A 20,540-nucleotide genomic window follows, 5' to 3' on the forward strand; every position below is an offset into this window, starting at 1 on the left:
ACTTTTGATGCTCGGTAGGTTTAGTGTTAACATATTTATACTTTTTCGGACGATGTTTATACTAATGTTATACCTCAAATTGTATAAGAATGGGTCAACGAAATTTGACGATCGATGACAACGAAAGAACAAAGTCCTATGTAACAAGAAAGATCTCACCGACAAACATTAACAAATGGACATGATTACACAATCGAGTTTTTAAAATCCCAAGATTTTTATTTGAAACATATTTTTAAAAAATGCTTTGTTATTTGACTCTGTGTATTGAATATAAAAAATATTTTAAGTACTATATTATATATGTATTTAATTTTAAATATTATTTTAATTTATAAAACAATTCTGTGGTGAATGACGAATGTACAAATAATAAAAATATAAAGCAACGACTAAAAGTATTTACGCATATATTGCGCCTTTTTCTGTAATTAATTTTACTGCGCATGCGTCTGTGTATATATACACATTCGTATTGGCAGAGTATTGGTTATTTCCAGTTATTTCTTACAACCTTCGTGTTTTGGCAGTTTAAACAAGTGTATTTTATATGAATAATCAAACTATCTTTTTTCGTGCATATCTAATTATTTATTTATATCATAATTTAATGTGTGTAACCTCAAACAATTATAAAACAAATTGTTTCGATAATATAACATTTCCTCACGTCCTCACGTTGCATTAAATATATACATATTTATTTACTGCACCGTGCATTTCTTTATATTGTCATTCACGAATGATTGTAAATAAAACAATAAATATTTTTCTAAAGTGATTTCTTCTGATGTGGTAAAAATGGATACTTTTTGGAAAAATACTACTGAAGCCCTTAAAAACTTTACGGACGCGTTAGTATGCAACAAGTGGTAATGTATCATTGAGAATATTATTTATTTTGTATATATTCGAAATATTTATAATTTACGTACATAGTATATTGAGGAAAATATTAGTCATATTAGATGATTTTTCAAACGTTAATTTTATTTTTTTCATTATATATATTTGTTGGGAATATTTTTTTAGTCGTCGTGAACCAATAAACGCTGTCACATTTACCAATTGCGGTCATTTCTTTTGCAAAAAATGTGTTGAAAATGATACAACATGTTCAAAGTGCAATACACCTGTGCAACCGGTCGAAATTTATAGCGATCACATGATTAACAGTCTTACATCTTACTGTAATAGTATTGCCAAAATAATTGGAAAAAGGTATGTAAAATAAAAAAAATACATTCTCTATGTTTTGATACATACTATATATGATATGTATATTATAGATTTTCAAGTTGGTGAATTTGTCAAAATGTAATGCATACATTTCGGCAGTTCTAATTAAAATAAATTCATTATAGAATATATAATATATAAGCATATGATCCATGATTTCATTAGAAATTTTCAGAATGCGACGACAGATGCTTTAGATGTCTCTGAAGTATCTTTAGTACCATCGAAAATAAATTCTGAAGCATCCAACCGAAAGCGCGTCCCACAGAAAAATATAAATAAAAAGAATGGCAAAGGAGAGACGATATTACATAGAGCTTGTTTAAAGGTAGTTTGTTTTTCATTAATTTTCAAGAAATTAAAAGAATATGAATAAGTAAAAGTAATGGTTGAGTGTCTTTTAGAATGACATAGAGTATGTGAAACTTTTATTAGCTGCTGGTGCAGATCCGAATACAAAAGATAATGCTGGCTGGACACCTTTAGTGAGTCATCGAATTAGTAAATTACAGTTTAGTCATTTAGTGCATAACTTGTTTAACTATTTTAATAATTATTTCCTAATAATGATGCATATTTGTAGCAAGAAGTGGTCGATGCAGGGTCCACCAGTATATGTAAGATACTTTTAGAATTTGGTGCACTGCCTAATACACCAGGGAGAGAGAATAGAACAGCATTACATGAAGCTGTGATAAACAAACGATTGGACGAAGTGAAATTACTTTTGCAGTATCATGCTAAATCAGATGTATATGATAAACAAGGAAAAAGACCTATGTATGTATTATTATTATTATTATAGATACAAATATGCTAATCTTGTTCAAACTGTTCGGAATAAATCTGTTATTCTATACACTTATTCTTTAGAGACTACTGCGAGCCATCTAAGGATACAATGTCACGTAAAATATTGAACCTCTTGAAAAAAGGAAATAGAATGAATGAGAATTCCATAAGTTTCAATTCTACTTTGGAACAGTCATTTGTGGTTTCACATTCGTCGAATACATTCACTATATTTGCACCAAATTTGCGAGAAGAAAATAAAAAAAGACTATCCGAAGTGGCTGCCAAACATAAGATTAAAGTTGTGTCTATGTATCAGTATGTATCAGAATTTTCCATAAATATGTTTTTTAATGTAGTAACGTGTGTTTCAAATCGGTTTTATAAATAATATTATCTCGAAATCATATTTTAGAGCACTCGTAACTCACGTCGTAGTAGAAGCGAATAGGCAGAACATAGTGCAATTGTCGTATGATGTGATGATGGCGATTTTGCGTGGGAACTGGTTACTGAATAGCGAATGTAAGGCTGCAGAAAAGTTATTCATTTTTATAACATTTATATTTTATACATATATCCGTGTATAATTAAATTTTTATATATATATGTACAATCTCTCAGGGTTTCAAATCGCTATGGACGTAGATGATATATCAACAATGGATTTCGAATTGTTTGAAATTAGCGGTGCACCGGTTATAGGAACACCAAAGGCAGCCAGAGAAAATGAACAAAATCAAGTAAAGTTATTTACAAAAATGAGGTGCCTAAATTCGAGTAATATTTTAAACATTATTATTTGTGCTTTCAGAATCCTGGTCTTTTCGATAATTGTTATTTCTATTTTGCTTTACAACCAAAGAATACTTATTGTGTAAATGAAATGGAATTAACAAGAGATCGTCTAGAGAGACTTGTAGAAAATGGCAAGGGAACAATTCTAAAAAGACAACCAGATCCAGAAGAAGTAACACAAAGAGAAATAATTATTCCTTTTCATATCGCCAACAATTCTTCTCATCCTCTATATAAATGTACACATTATATCATATATGTACCGGGAAAAGACGAACCGCGTGCGAAATATAATATGCCCCATATCAAATCACTACCACTTTTATGGTTGATAGAATGCATAGAAAAATTTACGCTGGTCGATCCTTCGTATCTGGGTTTGCTGTAAATAACTGTAAACTTCTTATGTTTTCTTTTCTTGTAACTATCCAGATCTCTTATAGTTCTTAAGTGCCTTTCAAAAATATTGAAGAAATAATTTATTTTTAAAGTAACAAATATCTGAGGAAATATTTCATATATAATAATTAAATTTGTTTACTTATCAGTTCACGACCAACGATTAATTTGTAAATCCTTAAAACATTTTTACCTCACTGGAGCTCCAAATGGCAATCAAGGTAAGCACGTATCTGTCATTTGATACGTGACTGTCACGCGCCTCTATGACGTACGCAACGTACACCTCTGTTAGCCGGGTTGCCGTATTTTAGGCGAATTTTCAATTGATAATAACTCAAAAACGAAGCTGGAATAGCAATTTTCTTATTCTTCATTTTCGTCTTACATTGTCACGGAGAACCACCATTTAAATTTTCTCCCACCTGCAGTCGAACTGTATATGTGCTGAAAATTTCATTAAGAGAGTCATCTGCATCTAAAATCGTTTTACATAAGAATTACTCGTTTAGCTTTTACGGTTGAAGTAGAAAAAATTCTTAAATTTGACGTTCTCGAAAACTGACGATGGAGAAAAAGGACTTTCGGAGTCATGTTCAATGGCCTATTTGTTATCGAGACGCAAGAGAAAGCTCAAATTTGTGGTACAATGTTATTAAATAATATCAAATAATAATTTGTTGAATTAATTATTTGTCTAATTGAAACGTTATAAGCACGTCGTTAATATCTGCGACAAACTTAATATATTTGCAGACATACTAGCATTTCGCTGTGTTTTGTGGAATAGAAAATATTTTGAATTTGTGCTATGATTATGAGGGATCAACCGTTGCGTAAAGAACGATGAATTCCAAAGGGAAATATCGTACGGTATCTCGTACATTTACGGGTAAAGTACCGCTAGTCGTGCACATATACATCTATACGTGCACGGTGAGAAAGAGGGAACGAAAGAAAAAAAGATTGGAGGGGAGCGAGAGAGAGGTAAAGAGGAAGAACAGTGCGAAGATGGAAGAATATAGAGAAAAAAGAGATTCTAGCATACGTGACACAAACACGAAAAAATATCTAAGAACGATTTATGTCTACAACTACAAAAAAAGATGTGTCTAAAAATAATTTGAATTGATGCAAGTAGGATAAAGAATTGAATCGTACCACATATAGTCATTTCAAGAATTGTTCATTTATGCATGTTAACAAATAGAATCTTGACAAATAAATTTAACATGTTTTCTATAATCAACATAACAGGTAATGACAAATACTGATAATGTTGATAGATGTGAACAGAAAGATAATCAAGTTTTAATACTTGTAATTTCTATGAAATAAATAAATAAATAAAGCGGTGTGACCTTATTTTAAAAATTTGTTCATTATTTTAGTTGAATGTATAGTCTCATACTTTTGTTTACACATAGTTTTCAAATAATAATGACGCGTGAAAATTGTTCCGTAACATTTATTTATTTCAATTATACAGTTTGTAGAACTCTATTGCAGTGTATTTGGTTCGATTTAGTATAAAATTCGAAGTTTTGTATATGTACTTTGAGCAAATGTATGCAACAATTTTTAACATTGAAAAAATACAGTTTACCATAGTGAATATACCAATTGTAAAATTCAGTAACTACAGTACAGTACAAAAATACAGAATAAATTTAAATGCATTTTCTATAAACAAATTTCTATTCTAAAATTTCTATTTCTATTCTATTCTAATAACTGAACAAAGTGCAATAGATAATTCAAGAATATAAATATAAATATTAATAATTACAAAGAATGTGCTGCAGAGTAGATTAATGTATAATTTAAAATAAAATTGATTTGTAGCTTTCTGGAAGTAGACGTAGCATGTAAATGTGATAACTGTGAATGTCTACTATTACTTTTGAGAAAATTCGTATGAGTCACTGTAAATACATAAATGATAATGATTCGTGTGTAGGATATAACGTTGGAAACAGAGAATAAAATAGATTTGAGGCCAAAGTTGCTACACCAAATACCAAATACAACAATACCAAAGGCGGAGAATAAAACAAATGTATAGTTGAAGACGAGAGGGACAGCCGAAAGATGCAATAAGTTTTTCCGGTGTGTATCGAATATTCATACCAAACATCCCCTCCCCCTCCCCTGCCCCCTTCCCACTCCAACGGTTTGACTGATTCCCAGCGAGGTCGGTCGGTGTAGTTCTCTCTACTTCTCCGGGTTCGTTTTTTCTCTCCTTTTCTCGAGCAAATCGCAAAAGAGGGGGCCCGCACCCTGACCCACAAGTGGGCCCCGGCACCTCCCCAGTTAGTCAGTCAGTCAGTCAAACAAGCCAAGCAGGCGATGCGGGTTCGCATAATACCGTGGCTGCCGAACTCTCGCGGTGAAGTAGTTTGACACGCACGTGTTCCAACCTGTCGGACATTGTCGGATAACGACACAGTGCGTCTTCTTCTGACTGTTTCGCGGCCGCCACTTCGAATCCACCGAGAGGGAACAGAGATAGTGAACTGGACACGAACGTGGGAGGCTGCTGAAGATGATACTGCGAACAGGCCCCGGGGCCATCGTCCTTTTTCTCATACTTACGGGATCGATTGCTCAAGACGATGACTCTTTGGCTGGCAGCTTGCTGTCAAGTAAATATTCCTGATCGAATTCTCTTTTACTCTTATAACAAAGAAACGATAAAAACATATTAAATTAATCTGGGACCCCGTGTACGTTTCTATTATACAGTGCTTTTTATCGTCTTACTTGGGTTTTGTCAGTTTCATTTATTTATACAATTTGTCTCGCCGGTGGAAATAGTAAAATCGTTTCGTTGATGGTTGATACGATAGACAGCTCTTCAATTTGATTTTATTAATTAGTCTTACTTGAAAAATTCCCGAAACTATTGGTAATTAAACATCTCCAGATCATGATCGGTCGAATATTTTATGAATGTAACGCTCCAATAATTAATACTTACTTTCGTCAAGCAGCTAAGGAAAAGTGTTTCGAGAAACATTATTTGAAGTTTTCAGTAGGTTATTCGCGCAATGCGTTACTGTTTGTTATTGTTATGGCTGGTCGTGAAGGGTTCACTATCACTTTTCAAATCATATATTTGGATAATGACCAAGTCCGTTTACTAATAGACGTCTGTGATAAATTTCGATAAGCATGGTCACATAAAATATTTAATTACAATCTCGTGCTTTTCACAAACATTTCAAATGAATGAATATAATATTCATAACTAATGATTTATTAATACAAAAGTATAAATCAACTTGATAAAGGTTTATTGCAGATTGCAATGTGCATCCACAATAAATATTCTATTAATTGACTACAAATTATTAACCAAATTATCTACCTTCGAATTGCAATCAACTCCTTGCCCTACGATTTATGTTACGGTTTCAGTGATTAGAACTTTTTTATAGATCGTATAATTTCGTAAAAAAGGAGAAAATTGATATAAATTGTATGCCTATATGTTCTCCAATAACTGTATAATAACAAAACCAAAATAGAATTTTATTTCGGTTCAAAGGAAATTATTAACACACATTTTTATCAGAATCTGTTCAGAATATTCATCACGAGTCAGATACGATATTGTAAGGCAAGGGGTTAACAAAATTGAATAGGTGTTTACAATCGTTAATTAGTCGTTAAAGAATAATTGGAAGGTAGTGCTAAGGAGTAAATAAAATTAGTTCATAGCAGAAGAGGTTTCGAGAAATAGAAATTGGCGTGCGCAAACGTACGCTGTGTACGCTTGTACAGACAGTAGGTAGTAGTAGGTAGGTATGTACTAGGTAGTCAATAGTAGGTAGTAGGTAGTATCTGGATGCGACTGTCCCAGTTAAGACTCGTACAATGCAATGCGGATGACGCTGAAGTTCACTGCCGCGACGCGTCGCGTCGTGTCGCGCGTCGCGCCGAGAAGATCGTTCCTGAACTTGAAAACCGTGTGACGATTAGGCGGTACTACGTACACACATTGTGTGACGAAATGATAGCACACATATTCAGATTTACATAATTTTCATTCTCTTGATATTGCAACCTTGTTTCTACATATCATTTCAGGATACGTTCAATAACATGTATGCAACATCTAATTAGTTTGCAAAATAATATTGAACTTGTTATACATGCCAAAAACTAGTAATAACTTGAAAAATGTATTTTGACCAGTTTCTACTAGAAAACACATTAAAAAATGCAGGATATCTTTTTGTATGTTTTCGTTTTCGAGAAAAGTGAGTTTGAAGGTCCGTTGGGTTCGCGTGCTCTAGTATTTGCAGGAAGTAGAATTGGTCGGTCATGAACAGACGCGCCAGCCGATTCAAACAACAATTAGATTAGATTTAAGTGTCCCACTCTACCCTCCCCTTCTACAACGTTATTCCCCCACGCTTCCACCAAAGCCCGGTCACGTGACGCGTTTCGTCTCTGTCGTGCGTGTGTCACGATGTCACGTGACGAATCTGATACTGGCGGAGGGAGGGTAACTTTTTCCCCTCAATTTGAGTCAATTCCCCTGATCTGGCGACTCTGCTCAAATTGGTTGTCTTTTCCAACAGTTCGCGAAGCTCCCCCGCGTATAAACGAGATCATTTGCATGAAATCAAAAGTAATCAAAAAGATAATAAATTTTATTAATAAGAGCAAAACTAAATTGATTGATACAGTTGAAGCAGAATAACTTTTGTATACTGTATATTATTATAATTATTGTAAAAATAGGTTCTACAAGAACAAATATAATATAGTAAATATGATATTGTATATTATAATATAGTAAAAGAATACTATACTTACGAAATACTTAAACGAAAGTACGCATATTATACTCCTACATGATTAAACCTCGATTCAATAATGGTTAAACGATTCAGAAATATTTCGAGATAGAATAGCGTGTATCACGGATGAATACAAAATGAAATTTACGGCTGTCATTGGCCTTCGGTCTAAAACGATTACGTTAGAAGAGGCACGTGTACATACCGAACGCGGCTACGCGACGGAGCCGAGCTGTTTAATTAACTACCGTTATGTTTGTTTGGGCCGTTATGCCTGCCAAAATGAACACAGCTAGAAACTCTATGGCGGTTACGGTTCCGTGCGAATTTTCTCAAGTTCATTTACTCGCATGCCGGAAATAGCTCGACTGTATTTATCACTTTTACCGAACTTTCATCGGCTTTCGGTCTTACAATTAGCATTTAACTCTTAATTTTCTCACTCGACACATATTTTGCTGAAACTCATGTATTCTACTTATTGTTAGCCATTCATTGTTCGCTAAGAAATCTCAAATAAGTGTCGTGTTTCAATTGTATTAATTTGCATAATCATTTGTTTTATTCTTATCTTATATACAATTAATCTTAATAAATGATGCTTATTTAACCGTTTCTTTATTCATGATACATTTTGATATTCGAGTATTAGTAATTTATGACGCTTCACGGCTTCCACTATCAGTGTTCCTGTTCCCCCACTCCTACACTCCACAGGAGTTTAGTGGGGAGGATCTAGGAGTTGGGGGAGGAGACGTCTGCGGCTCGCGAGCCGCAAATTACCCAGGCACAGGATCATACATATAATTGTCCTAAAGTGATTAAAATTAAAAATGAAATTCAACGAATTTTAAACATCGAATATACATCAATCGACAGAATTACTGTAGATAACGTGGGTAAACATTAAACCGTTTAGAAAAATTAGTAAAGACGATTGCAACAAGTTATAAATAACAGAGGATATCCCATCAAATATTAAAAAATGACTGTACAACAGTTTCTTCATTTATCTACGTAGAATAAGAATCCGCGGAGAAAAGTCTTCTTCTATTTAACATAGGATGCAACGAATATCAAGATTAAGTTTAGCCATCCTTGATCATTTTGTTTTATAAGTAGAGCATAGGATTACGTATGCAGGAATTCCTGTCGGCGCACGGTACCTTCGCACCTGCATCCGATATACAGTTAATGTTGGGAATGCGTGGTAGCCATATTATTTCCCATAGATAAATCACACCCCCAAGAAACGAAGAATCTCACTATAAATTCATTTCTCATTTATGCTGACTTTCTATATTTGAGAGCGATCGTTTGCTCTAACAATAAGAATTGTTATGAAAAGGAATCGCACGGTATGTACTCTTTAGACGAAACAATTTTCTCAAGGCCATTCTTTTCTTCAAACATTTTACAATCAAATGTCACCGCAGTTTTCTTTTCTTTTTAACGCAACTGCAGATATTTTTGTCGTGAACACACGATAGCTGAGGTCGAGTCAAGTCCAATGACCCATAATACTATGATCTTCAAATGACCTTGAGCGTAAAAAAAATAATAACAGTTTGATAGTGTATAAAAATAATGTGAAACAATAACTGTGATTGAAAGATGAACAGCAACAGCTTCCTTACATAAATAAATAAACGACGTTTTTACATTAAAGAGACATTGTTTTGATAACACTCCTTGGTATGTTACAGGTTTGTTAGACTCGATAACGAGTACAGCTAACAGTGCGGACTGTCCAGGAGTATGTGTGCACGCGTTCGCAACCTTGATATGCTACGAAGTACTCGAGCATGTACAATGCCCCAGTAGCATGCGATGTTGCATCGAGACACCGATAAACGGTACCGAAACTTCCACCGAGAATCTTGTCGAATATGATAGTCCAACGTCGATTATGCTCACCACCGCTAAAACGGCGATGACGTCTGTCAACGTCACCACACCTCCTCCCCCACCTACAACCACAACACCAACGACGTCAGTGGCCCCGGTGAAAACCACCTCTGTAAGTGAACAATACAATACTATAGCTATTTTGGGTTGGAAAGAAAGTTCGTAGCGTTTTAAAATTAAGAGTCGAAGATAAAATTAAGGTTTTTATTCATGTTTGTTCAATAACATGAGAAGCTACTTCGATAAATTTCAATTTTCATTTACAAACGCTACGAACTTTCGCGTTCCAACCCAACATTTTCTACCCTTTGATCCTAATTATTCTACGTAGGTAATTTTTAAGAATTAATTAAAAAAACTGAAACCTTGTTAAGCGACGGCTAAAATCTGTCGGAGGTTACTCAGAACGGTAAACTTGACATGTCGTCGGCCTCATTTGAAAACTACCTAAGTCCATTTTTTATGATAATTGGGTTTTTACCTTCGCCTTGTTAGGTACTTCAGTTTCTACGGTTTGAGGGTAATTCTTTGTTAACTGCTTTAATTAGTGTCTAAGCAAAATAGTTTCACTTTAAATTATTTTTTTTCGCCTCCTGTAAAATTTACTTTTTTGGACATGGGCAATTTTCATATTGCCGACGATGTGCGACGAGTCCGGTCTTCGCGTAGCCCTACGTCCCTAAATTAGTATTTTAGTAATTGAAAATGAGTTTCTCGATGAAATATTTTTTGTTTTGGCTGATCATCTATTTACATGTATCTACGACACGTAGTCGAACGTCCCGTGTATTAAATGTACGCCTCTTTTATTTTTCAGGATAGTCAGACGGAAACGGTGAACAAGACGTCGTGTATGTACCTTTTATTTTATCATTATGTATGCATGTACCATTTATGTGTGTTCCTTTTACCGAACAAACATTTATTTTTGCAGCGAAAGCGTGTAATGGGTATTGCATGGCCGAGACAATTGCGGATTATTGCGACGCTGTTTTGACGATAGACAACCTATGCAAGCCGGGGTTCAAATGTTGCCTCTCGAGAGACGCGTTCGGGAATACCCCGCCGCCAGAATTGTTGGTGATCGACCGAACAAATTCGACCCGTTTCGACCAGATGACCGGCATCGGCACATTGCAGAAAGTATCCTCGTCCTTCCCATTCGCGAAACCAAACTCCTCCACTTCGATGAGCACGACTACAACCGCACTGGCTACGACGATCCCGATGACGAAACAGTCAACGACAACGATAAGGCCGAAGATCACGGCGAAGAACCCGTGCAAAGGCGAATGCGTTAGTGGTTTCTTCGCTCTTCTCTGTGACAAGGTAGATGGCGATGCCGAATGTCCTGACGACGGATCCTGTTGCGTCATCGATGCGTTTTTGAAAACGGTAACAAAATAACTGGTCCTTAGTAATACAGTAAAGTCGCGATCTAGCTCCCTGAAGATCTCCACGATCGGTCCCTTCGCCTATCTCTTCCACTGGGGGGCATCCCCGCGAGGGGCTAAGAAACTTCAGCTGCCTCGGTCGTTGCACCTTCGGACGCGCGGTCCGTGTTCACATGCTGTCCTTTTTGGCATCCTTTGTGTAATATTTTCGGCGTGGTCGACGCAGTCATAAAAAATAGTTCCCCCACACGATCTCTGTCCCTGCTCGGAACAGGGGATGAGAGCAAGACCGCGACTTTACTGTAGTAATTGAATGTCTGTTTATTAACCACTTGGATTAACCACTTGGATAAATAATTAGGAAACTACAACGACCATTCGGCCAACGACGAAGTCGCCGCAGCCGAAACTGCAACCGTGTCCGGGATTCTGTTTATTAACACTTATGGCAGCCTTTTGTGAACGACCGAATGTGATAATACCGAAGACATCCACTTGTCAATCTGGATCTATCTGTTGCGACAACACGAGAAGCCCGCCGCAGGTAATGCTACTTCGTTAGCTCCCTACGACAGTGGTTCTCAACGAATGATCTTGAACGACCTTCGGAAACGTGTCATAGGTCAATCAAGTCGTCTCGAAATAGGCTGCACAGCTACCTAGATAAAAACATATACATTTCTATATATAAAAAAACAAAGATCACTTTGGAATCTCGGAAGCCGAAGCAGGGTAGGTTTTATTTAAATAATTTGTCAAAATGAGCTACACAAATGGGTCTCCTCGGGAGCGTCAGTTACATTATATTTCCAACGAGTGGGTAACGTATAAAAGATTGAGGACCACTGCTATGTAACATTTCAAAGGCACCAATACATAATGAAAAGTATGATAACGGATAATCCATATTTGAAAAGGACTGAAATTAAACATTGGTACGTAGAGAATAAACGTAGTGACACCATCTTCTTCGTATCAGACTCCAAGGCCGAGGCCGAAGCATACAAGGCCACCGATGACGACGGTGTTATTGCCACCGGATCCTCGCCCAGAATGTCCTGGTTCCTGTATCGTTTCTTACTTGTCTTTCACTTGTTTCAGTAAGTACTTGTTTATTAAATCTTAATAAAACACATATCAATCAATCATGGGAAAAATATTTTGTATTATTTAAAGGAAACGCCGAGTTAACAAGTTTATTCAAATGCAAGAAACAAGGACATCAATGTTGCGCACCGAAATCGTTGATTCGGGAATTCAGTGGTGGAAACTCGAGCGAACCAGTTCTGAATAATAGAAATGATACGATGTATGTTACGTCGAGGCCGTACACAACGCCACTCACAACGATGATGTGTAAGTTATGACATAAGATTGATTTTTGCTGTCAGCACGGATGTCCTGAGATAGTCCTGTCCAACTTCTTCTTCGTCGCGAGCCACACGGTTCCCCTTACCATCAATCAGTCCGTTCCCCCACTGAAGCACTTCTAGCGGTACGACCGTCGACCGTGTCAAATAGTGGGGGAACATTTCCGCCCACCTTAGCGGAATGAAGTAGTGGGAGATTTTGACAGGCAAGAAATGAAATTGATGTTGATGTTACAGATGAAACAACGACGATGACGACAACCGTGAGAAGTCCTGTGTACAGTAAGTATGTATGCGGTGTCAAAGGAACTTCTCGTGGACCAATCCAGGCACGTAGCTTGGAAAGAGGAGCACGCGTGGTTGGAGGAGAGGATGCCGATGCAAACGAATGGTGTTGGCAAGTTGCTCTAATCAATTCACTCAATCAATATCTGTGCGGTGGTGCACTTATTGGCACACAGTGGGTTCTTACAGCAGCGCATTGTGTTACAAAGTAAGTTCTATGCTCGCTAAAGTAATTATCACTTGTAATTGTTCTAATATGTAATGATCGTTCGCAGCATTGTGAGATCCGGAGACGCAATATACGTGAGGGTTGGAGATCACGATTTGACACGGAAGTATGGGAGTCCTGGTGCTCAAACCTTACGGGTCGCAACTACTTACATTCATCACAATCACAATAGTCAGACACTGGATAACGACATAGCACTGTTGAAACTTCATGGACAGGCAGAGCTCAAGGATGGTGTTTGCCTGGTGTGTTTACCTGCACGAGGAGTTAGTCACACAGCTGGCAAGCGGTGTACTGTCACTGGTTACGGATACATGGGCGAAGGTACAGATTTACAAGAGATTTCTTTGATAGTTTTTGATAAGAGTTATAGGAAGAGCGCGCAGTGGCTCAAGTGGATTAGGCTCGCGGCTACGAACACTGTGGTCCCGGGTTCGAATCCCGCCGGCACCTCTGAAAAAAATATTTTCATTAGAAAAAGGTTTTCATGTGATATCTAAACCGTGGTGCCCCAAGAACCCACCTTAATAAACTGTAGGCCCCGCTAAAATTAGGCGTTAGTGAGAGCGGAATAGAGGGTTAATGGATTTGAGACCCTGATGAGGGGACCAAATATTATTTAAGAAAAAGAAGAGTTCTAGGATTGAGAATGAATAATACATGTACTACTGAGCGCCCACAAGAAAGTCCTCGGGACGGCACAGAGGCAAGAGAGGGGTCTATCGTTCTGTATAGCAGTAGTAGTGTGTGTGTGACCGCTTCGGCCAATAGAAGGCGCGCCCCTTCCAAGCTAACGAATCGGGCACGCATTCTTGCCTACGTTACCCTATTCCTGCCAGGGGCCTTCTTGTAAGCGCTCAGCAAATACAATATCTCGAAATTGTTTTAATCAATTTACAACACTTTCTGGTAGCTGGTCCCATTCCTCTTCGGGTACGAGAAGCTGAAATACCAATTGTAAGCGATGCTGAATGTATAAGAAAAGTAAATGCAGTCACTGAGAAGATCTTCATTCTACCGGCCAGTAGCTTCTGTGCCGGTGGTGAACAGGGAAATGATGCGTGCCAGGTAATAATAACCGCAAGAAATCTTTTAGATTTTAAATATACATATTGATATACGTATTGCTAATCAATTTTTATTTTATTTCCACAGTAACACTCGTATTAATATAAACGCAATTAACAATTTTACATTACATTGCCATGGTGTAGTTTTTATTTATTTTCATGAGGCTTATCAAAACCGACTTGTGTAACATGAATATACCACTTTCTCAGTTGAATTAACAACTTTTCTATATATTTGTTAAAGAATAAAGTTTTAATTGATATCTTGTATTATCTATAGGGAGACGGAGGAGGACCTCTAGTGTGTCAAGATGATGGATTCTATGAATTGGCTGGACTTGTTTCATGGGGTTTCGGTTGTGGTAGATTGGATGTTCCTGGCGTTTATGTGAAAGTTTCAGCGTTCATTGGCTGGATTAACCAAATCATTTCTGTAAACAACCTTTAGCTTTGTTATACAATGTATTTATAAAAATTGAGAGATTTATTTATTAAGAAGACGTGTAGTACCTTCACGCGCTTGGTGACGTAGCATGTTTTGCTGCGTGTCTAGCAGAGATTGCGAAAAGAATTTTGTTTTCAATGTATTATATAAATACATTACGGCGAATTAGACTTCAGAAAATGTTACAATATTTGTGACATGTTTAACGTAAACGTCTTAGCTTTAACAAATTAAACGAAATTTTATTATATTTTATGTAATCGTGTGTAGCAACGGTGTAAACTTTCGTTTATTGAATGTTTTGAAGATATTCGATCAATGTATAGGTTTAGATCATTCTAGTTATTTTCGCCGAAAATATAAAAATATCATTTCAGCAAAATTTTTACGTTGAATGAACTCTGGATGAAGCTTGGGTTGTGTGTTTTTAAAATAATACAAAAACATACTAATATTAGAAAACTGCAATAATTTGTACATACTGTGTGTGGTAAAAGAATAGTTTGTTTGAATGTGTCTTTGAAAAGAAAACTGTTTGTTCAATTAAGTCTAATTGCGATCGTAGCATAGAATAAACGAAAGTTTATGGTATCTTAAATATTCATACAAAATTTCATAGAAATTATTGGTGAGTTATGTGCGGAGAGGATTTCAGTGTAACAACTCTAAAGACAAGAAATAAGTATGAATTTTTTGAGGCAGTTATCAATCATTAATGTCTAATTTTGAATAGAAACTTGTATTGTTGACGTTCAAAATTTTTAAGGCGTATTTCCGAAATTTCTATTTTTTATTTATACAAAATGTACAATATCTCGCTTTTGTAAATTAGTTACACGAAAATTCTCTTTTAAGATTAATTTATTATGTTTCTTCGAGTAATCGTGCCATCAAGTGCGTCAATACTAGGTAACAAAGATATTTTTTACGCAATATATGGTGTTAATTAGTGCAACAATTATTGAGAATTTATAATAGGGAAAATATATGCATGTTATTTATTTATATTAAGCTTCGCGAGATGAACAGAGGCCAATTTCACAGAAAACAAATTAGTTTCATGTCTCATATAGTAATCGATATTTAATTTCAGTAATTATAAATTCATGCTATATGAAATTAAATTCAATAGTATATATTTAAGCAACAAACGATGGCGATTAATGTATAGTATGTTTTCTACATAGTTATTAGAAAATGAAATCATTAAATATAGCTTTCACTGTTTAAATACCACTATGCTGTGACTTCGTGCATATGCATATTTGTGCTGTTTTAGGGAGTATTTGGCAGGTTTAGTTCGGAGGCTCCACAGCTAAGCTGTTTCACGGCGAAGCTGTTTCATGCAGAACTCATTTTTCAAAAACCATAACCGCGCATAATTATGAGATTCCGAGATATCCGTTTGGTGCAGCTTTTCACTGTGAGTATATGTTAAGCCAAAAGAAAACATTAAATTTGAACCACTGGTTCTCGAGTTATTGAATTTTTTCTGTTTTTGAGTTTGCTGTTTCCGCCGCTAGATGGTGGCACTATGCACTTTTCTGCGCGGAATTTGTTATTTTATTAAGTATCTCACAAGGGAAAGACCACAAGTGTCCGACTTTGATTTTGATAATCTTTTGTGAGACGATGGTATATGGATCCCTAATGATGTCTGCAAAATATTAGGTGTAGTTACTCAATAGTTTTAAAGATGTAAACAATGGAACTTCGAAAACTTGAGCTGCAAATCATTTAATTGTTTATATCTTTAAAACTATTGAGTAATTACACCTAATATTGTACAGACATCCTTATATAGGGAACCATATACCAACGTCTCACAAAAGATTATCAAAATCGAAGTCGGACACTTGGTGTTCTTCCCTTGTCAGTAATGCGCGATTCTCTTTCCGAGATGTTCTGCATTAGGTCAATGCAGGAAATTCGCCTGAACATTCCTAGATTATTTTAACACATTGTTTGCGGCAGACGATTAAACGGGTCTTTTGCATTCTGTTGGTAGAGAACAAGAGACACTTAAAACGCGTTGTACAGTAAAAATTAGGCGCCAACCATTGTGAGACATGTAGTAGGTAAGTCATAATTATATTGTCAATCGTTTCGCGATTGTAAACACGAATCTGAAAAATTTTCCCGCTTTAGGGGGTGGATTGATGAAAAGACCGTCCAAAAACAATGTGTTAACATATATCATATATATTTTAGCTATACATTAGCATATGTTTAAATAAACAGCTTAACATCTCGAAAATTATGTTCTCAAAGTATTAAACATCTTGAGAAAGGTTGTATAAGAAGAAAGTTGAAAATAAAAAAAGTTAGCAACGCATTGGTATTTTAAACGATACAATAACTTTTGAATTTTTGCCGATCGTCGCGTTTCTCTTTCTTTTTCACTCGGTGTCCTCTGCTATGTCTTAAAGTTACTCCACACCGTCAATTAACACTAAACCTACCGACCATAAAAAGTGACTGATGTGTATAGTATTAGAAAAATAACAAGATTAAATTTATTTATATTTTGTGAGATTTTTACTATAATATATACTGGAGTAAAAAAATATATTCAATACATTCCCATGAAAATGCCTTTATAATTTCAATAATTGTCAAATAAAAAATCTCAAAAGGCATGGTGGTATTTTTCTGATTAAAATCACACTGAAGATTATATAATTTCAACTGTATTTAGTGGTTTAATTGACGATTAAAGTTTCGGGCGCAAGGAAGGAGAGCGCGATTCGTGTTTGCATGCTGTCCTTTTCTACGTTCGGCTTCCTTTGTACTTTCGGAGCGGTCGGCGCGGTAGACACAGTCATGAAAAAATAGTGTACCTACACGATATTTCTCCGTGCAGAACACAGACGTTTGCAAAATAACACAACTTTACTTATAGTGGAGATAAAAAAGTAACACTATCCGTAGAGACGACAGTCACACTATGCGAGGGAAGACTTTGCTTGGCTATTGAATATCTCGTCTCGAATGCGTACAATGTACTACGTCACCACCTTCGACAGTCAATCGAAGATCGCAACCCCCCGAATGATTTCCTGAACGAAATAAGCAAAAGGAGAAATAACGGTCGGATAGAATTTATATTGATCCAGGGTAAACCCTTAGCGCCAATCTGAACCCTACTCTAATTGTAAATCGCCAATAGAGCGGCTTCGGTAAACCAAAGTGACCAGAAGGGGTGCTGTAGGGACATTCCGGAATACGAATGGCAGGAAAAGCCGTACCGTCTCTGAGCCTCCTTGATCCTCGAAGACAATGATCCTAACAGGTTCAACTACCATTAGCCAAATGTTATTATGCAACGGTACAAGAGACACTTGACCTAAATGGATTATGGCTGACGCGCGCATGTATGTCAATATGCAGATACATTTCTGCTATTTGAGAATCGATTATCACCATAAAACACCGAACACTGTGTTTCATGCTGTCAATGAATATAGAGACAAATGTTCATTAAGCAAATATATCTATGATACATAGATAATATTAAAATGTATCGATGTCTAAAGTTTATTCTTCAATCTCTTGCTTTCAATTTTGTAGCTACAATAATTAATGCCTTTTTCTTCTTAATAATTTTGCCGAAGAAAAAGGAAAACTTAAAATTTCAATGTTTTTTTGTTTTATTGAAAATGCTTCAATGTTGATAAGAAAAGAATAGAATTTTATTTCGATTTAACAGAAGTGAAAAAAATGAATTTTTAGTACATATTTATAAGATCTGTGCATGTGTAAACGATTAACATTGTGGGAGCAATGCATTCTTGTTCGCTGGCCATTCTATGTATACAGGTGGTGCTGGCAGAGCTATAGCATTAATGCACTTCATACATTATTCGATAATAGAGTTGGCGGCGTAATTCGGCACATCGGAAAGCTTAATCAGGATAATAAACTTTCGCCCGCGTTGTTTATACAGTCTAACGCGTCATTTAAAATTTAAATGGAGGATTCTCTGACGCGTCATAAAATGCGCCGTAAAGTAATATCACATTGCTGCAATCTCAAGTACACATAATAATTTACAAAACGTTTGCTTCACGGGCGTCGCCTATGCGCATATACTATGTACAGCGATTGTATATAAATTCAATCACCAAAAGTTTACGTACATGTGCTAAATTTCATAATAACAGAAATATAATTCGAATGATTTTTAAATCGCGATATGTGCTCGCTATTCGCGCCTAAGCATTTGCGTCACGGTCTATCGTAATGCTGGTTGATTTGAGCGCTACGAAATTGTGGTCGTCACGTAGGAAATTAGTTACAGAATGGATTAATATACGATTGCGCAGTAATATCCCCGTAATGTATTGTTAAACGCACTGATATACATGTTCTATGACACATAAAGACATTCTGAAATGACGAGGCGGTTGTTCATCACTTTCTCAAAATGTATTTTCAACAGAATTTTCTCTAGAACCATTGATATTTTTATTGCACCTGTGATTGCACAACTTCTCATTGAAATTTATCGCCAGGAAATTAATAATTGACGCCTTCGAAACAGTGGGTCGAATAGTTGAATAAAATAAAAAAAGTATAGTTGAATAAAATAAAGTAAAAAGGTATTGGAATATTATTTTCTATATATTCAACTATCTCTCTTTCTCTCTCTCTCTCTCGGAAAGCAAAAATTTTATATTTTTTACGGCCAAATACTCCGCTGTGCGTCGCCCAATCAGAGTTCTCCAATCTTGTTGCATTACTTCAGAGAACATAGTGCAAAAACCCATTGGCGCGGTCAACAACGTTAATCTCGTTTCTATCTGAGGCTTAAATCTGTTTAAATGCAGCGGCAGGAAAGATCAAATGTCAGAACACAAATTGCATGTCGCGAGGAGTTCGTGGCCGGAGGTCAAAAATTGGCTGCATTGCGCACGCACCTACACACAATGCACACTTTCATGAAATCAAACAAATGTGCATGCATTGCGGCAACAGGCGTGGGAACATCGATTTCCGATACACAATATTCGATGCATGTTCTACCCCCACATGTTCTCGATCTCCCTCGGTCTTGTTCTCTCCATCCCCTTTCTGTGCTTCCTTCAATCTTATCCTGCAGCGTCCTTCCCCTTTACCTCCATTTTACACTGCATTCATGTTTTAAATTCAGTGTCCGAAGAATTAATAAGTACAAATCTCTACCATAGCGTGATCACGTTATCTCAGAGTCACCGGATGAGGGGAGGGAGCACGAATTGAGGGGAAAAAGTTACCCTCTCTCTGCCAGTACCGGATTAGTCACGTGACAGAGACGAAATGCGTCACGTGACCGGGTCGTGGGGGAAACGTGAGGGAATAGCGGCGCGCGGCGCACAGTGAGGAAAACTGGTGAATTTTGTGTTAAAATCAAAGAACTTTCGATACAAATGAGACAGAGGTAGGTATTATGGTAGGAACGTGTTTTAACTTTGAAAATCTGAAAGTTCTTCGATTTCGACACAAAATTCGTCACGAAACGTTGGAGAGTTGTAATTGCATTATTGTAATTACTGTGTGCTGAGTCTAGTTAGCAACAATTAACTAAAATCGTCTTACTTCATCCCTTGGGGACTGAATAAACAAAATTAAAACACCTTCAGGTTTTCTTCTCACGAGGACGTATGCTGTTATGCAGGAATCGCGAAAGTTCTGTTGCGATAGAAAAATTGCATCAGTCTGGGTAAAGGTATTGGCCGGTGCAATTCCATTTTCTCCCTCTCGAAGAGCACGCACTTTTTATCTGCCGTGATTTCGTTTGAAAGACGAACTAGCTTTCGTC

At 36.4% G+C, this 20,540-nt stretch overlaps 2 protein-coding genes across 5 annotated transcripts; both read left to right on the forward strand.

Annotated features, from left to right (window-relative positions):
- The first annotated feature begins 474 nt into the window (after window positions 1–474).
- On the forward strand, window positions 475–4,601 carry LOC143218084 (BRCA1-associated RING domain protein 1). 2 transcript variants are annotated; one of them, XM_076443064.1, is made up of 10 exons: window positions 475–612; window positions 779–872; window positions 1,033–1,221; window positions 1,405–1,567; window positions 1,644–1,724; window positions 1,823–2,019; window positions 2,113–2,349; window positions 2,447–2,556; window positions 2,656–2,774; window positions 2,846–4,601. In XM_076443064.1, the coding sequence occupies exons 2-10, from the start codon at window positions 802–804 to the stop codon at window positions 3,215–3,217; spliced, it is 1,539 nt and encodes a 512-aa protein (XP_076299179.1). In that variant the 5' UTR covers window positions 475–612; window positions 779–801; the 3' UTR covers window positions 3,218–4,601. The 2 variants fall into 2 exon arrangements, with proteins under 2 accessions (XP_076299179.1, XP_076299178.1); XM_076443063.1 differs by having other exon boundaries at window positions 502–872.
- Window positions 4,602–4,743: 142 nt separating this feature from the next.
- Window positions 4,744–18,210, forward strand: Mas (trypsin-like serine protease domain-containing protein masquerade). Of its 3 annotated transcripts, none has more exons than XM_076443060.1 (11): window positions 4,744–5,337; window positions 9,746–10,059; window positions 10,765–10,798; window positions 10,882–11,342; window positions 11,703–11,885; window positions 12,285–12,441; window positions 12,518–12,697; window positions 12,949–13,204; window positions 13,272–13,549; window positions 14,139–14,293; window positions 14,576–18,210. In XM_076443060.1, exons 2-11 carry the CDS (start codon window positions 9,865–9,867, stop codon window positions 14,741–14,743), a joined length of 2,067 nt encoding a protein of 688 aa, XP_076299175.1. In that variant the 5' UTR covers window positions 4,744–5,337; window positions 9,746–9,864; the 3' UTR covers window positions 14,744–18,210. The 3 variants fall into 3 exon arrangements, with proteins under 3 accessions (XP_076299175.1, XP_076299173.1, XP_076299174.1); XM_076443058.1 differs by lacking the exon at window positions 4,744–5,337 and adding an exon at window positions 5,426–5,873 and having other exon boundaries at window positions 14,576–18,209; XM_076443059.1 differs by lacking the exon at window positions 4,744–5,337 and adding an exon at window positions 5,429–5,873 and having other exon boundaries at window positions 12,321–12,441; window positions 14,576–18,208.
- Window positions 18,211–20,540: the final 2,330 nt, after the last annotated feature.

The sequence above is a fragment of the Lasioglossum baleicum genome, chromosome 18, assembly GCF_051020765.1.
Source record: "Lasioglossum baleicum chromosome 18, iyLasBale1, whole genome shotgun sequence".
NCBI lineage: Eukaryota > Metazoa > Arthropoda > Insecta > Hymenoptera > Halictidae > Lasioglossum > Lasioglossum baleicum.

Excerpts from the sequence above, each read along its gene's own strand:
- LOC143218084 (XM_076443064.1), top strand. The coding sequence starts at position 802 with ATGGATACTTTTTGGAAAAATACTACTGAAGCCCTTAAAAACTTTACG. Across the intron at positions 2,350-2,446 it reads AAAGTTGTGTCTATGTATCA|AGCACTCGTAACTCACGTCG; the intron begins GTATGTATCAGA and ends ATCATATTTTAG. Across the intron at positions 2,775-2,845 it reads GAGAAAATGAACAAAATCAA|AATCCTGGTCTTTTCGATAA; the intron begins GTAAAGTTATTT and ends TTGTGCTTTCAG.
- Mas (XM_076443058.1), top strand. The coding sequence starts at position 5,774 with ATGATACTGCGAACAGGCCCCGGGGCCATCGTCCTTTTTCTCATACTT. Across the intron at positions 10,799-10,881 it reads AACGGTGAACAAGACGTCGT|CGAAAGCGTGTAATGGGTAT; the intron begins GTATGTACCTTT and ends TTATTTTTGCAG. Across the intron at positions 11,886-12,284 it reads ACACGAGAAGCCCGCCGCAG|AGAATAAACGTAGTGACACC; the intron begins GTAATGCTACTT and ends ATTGGTACGTAG.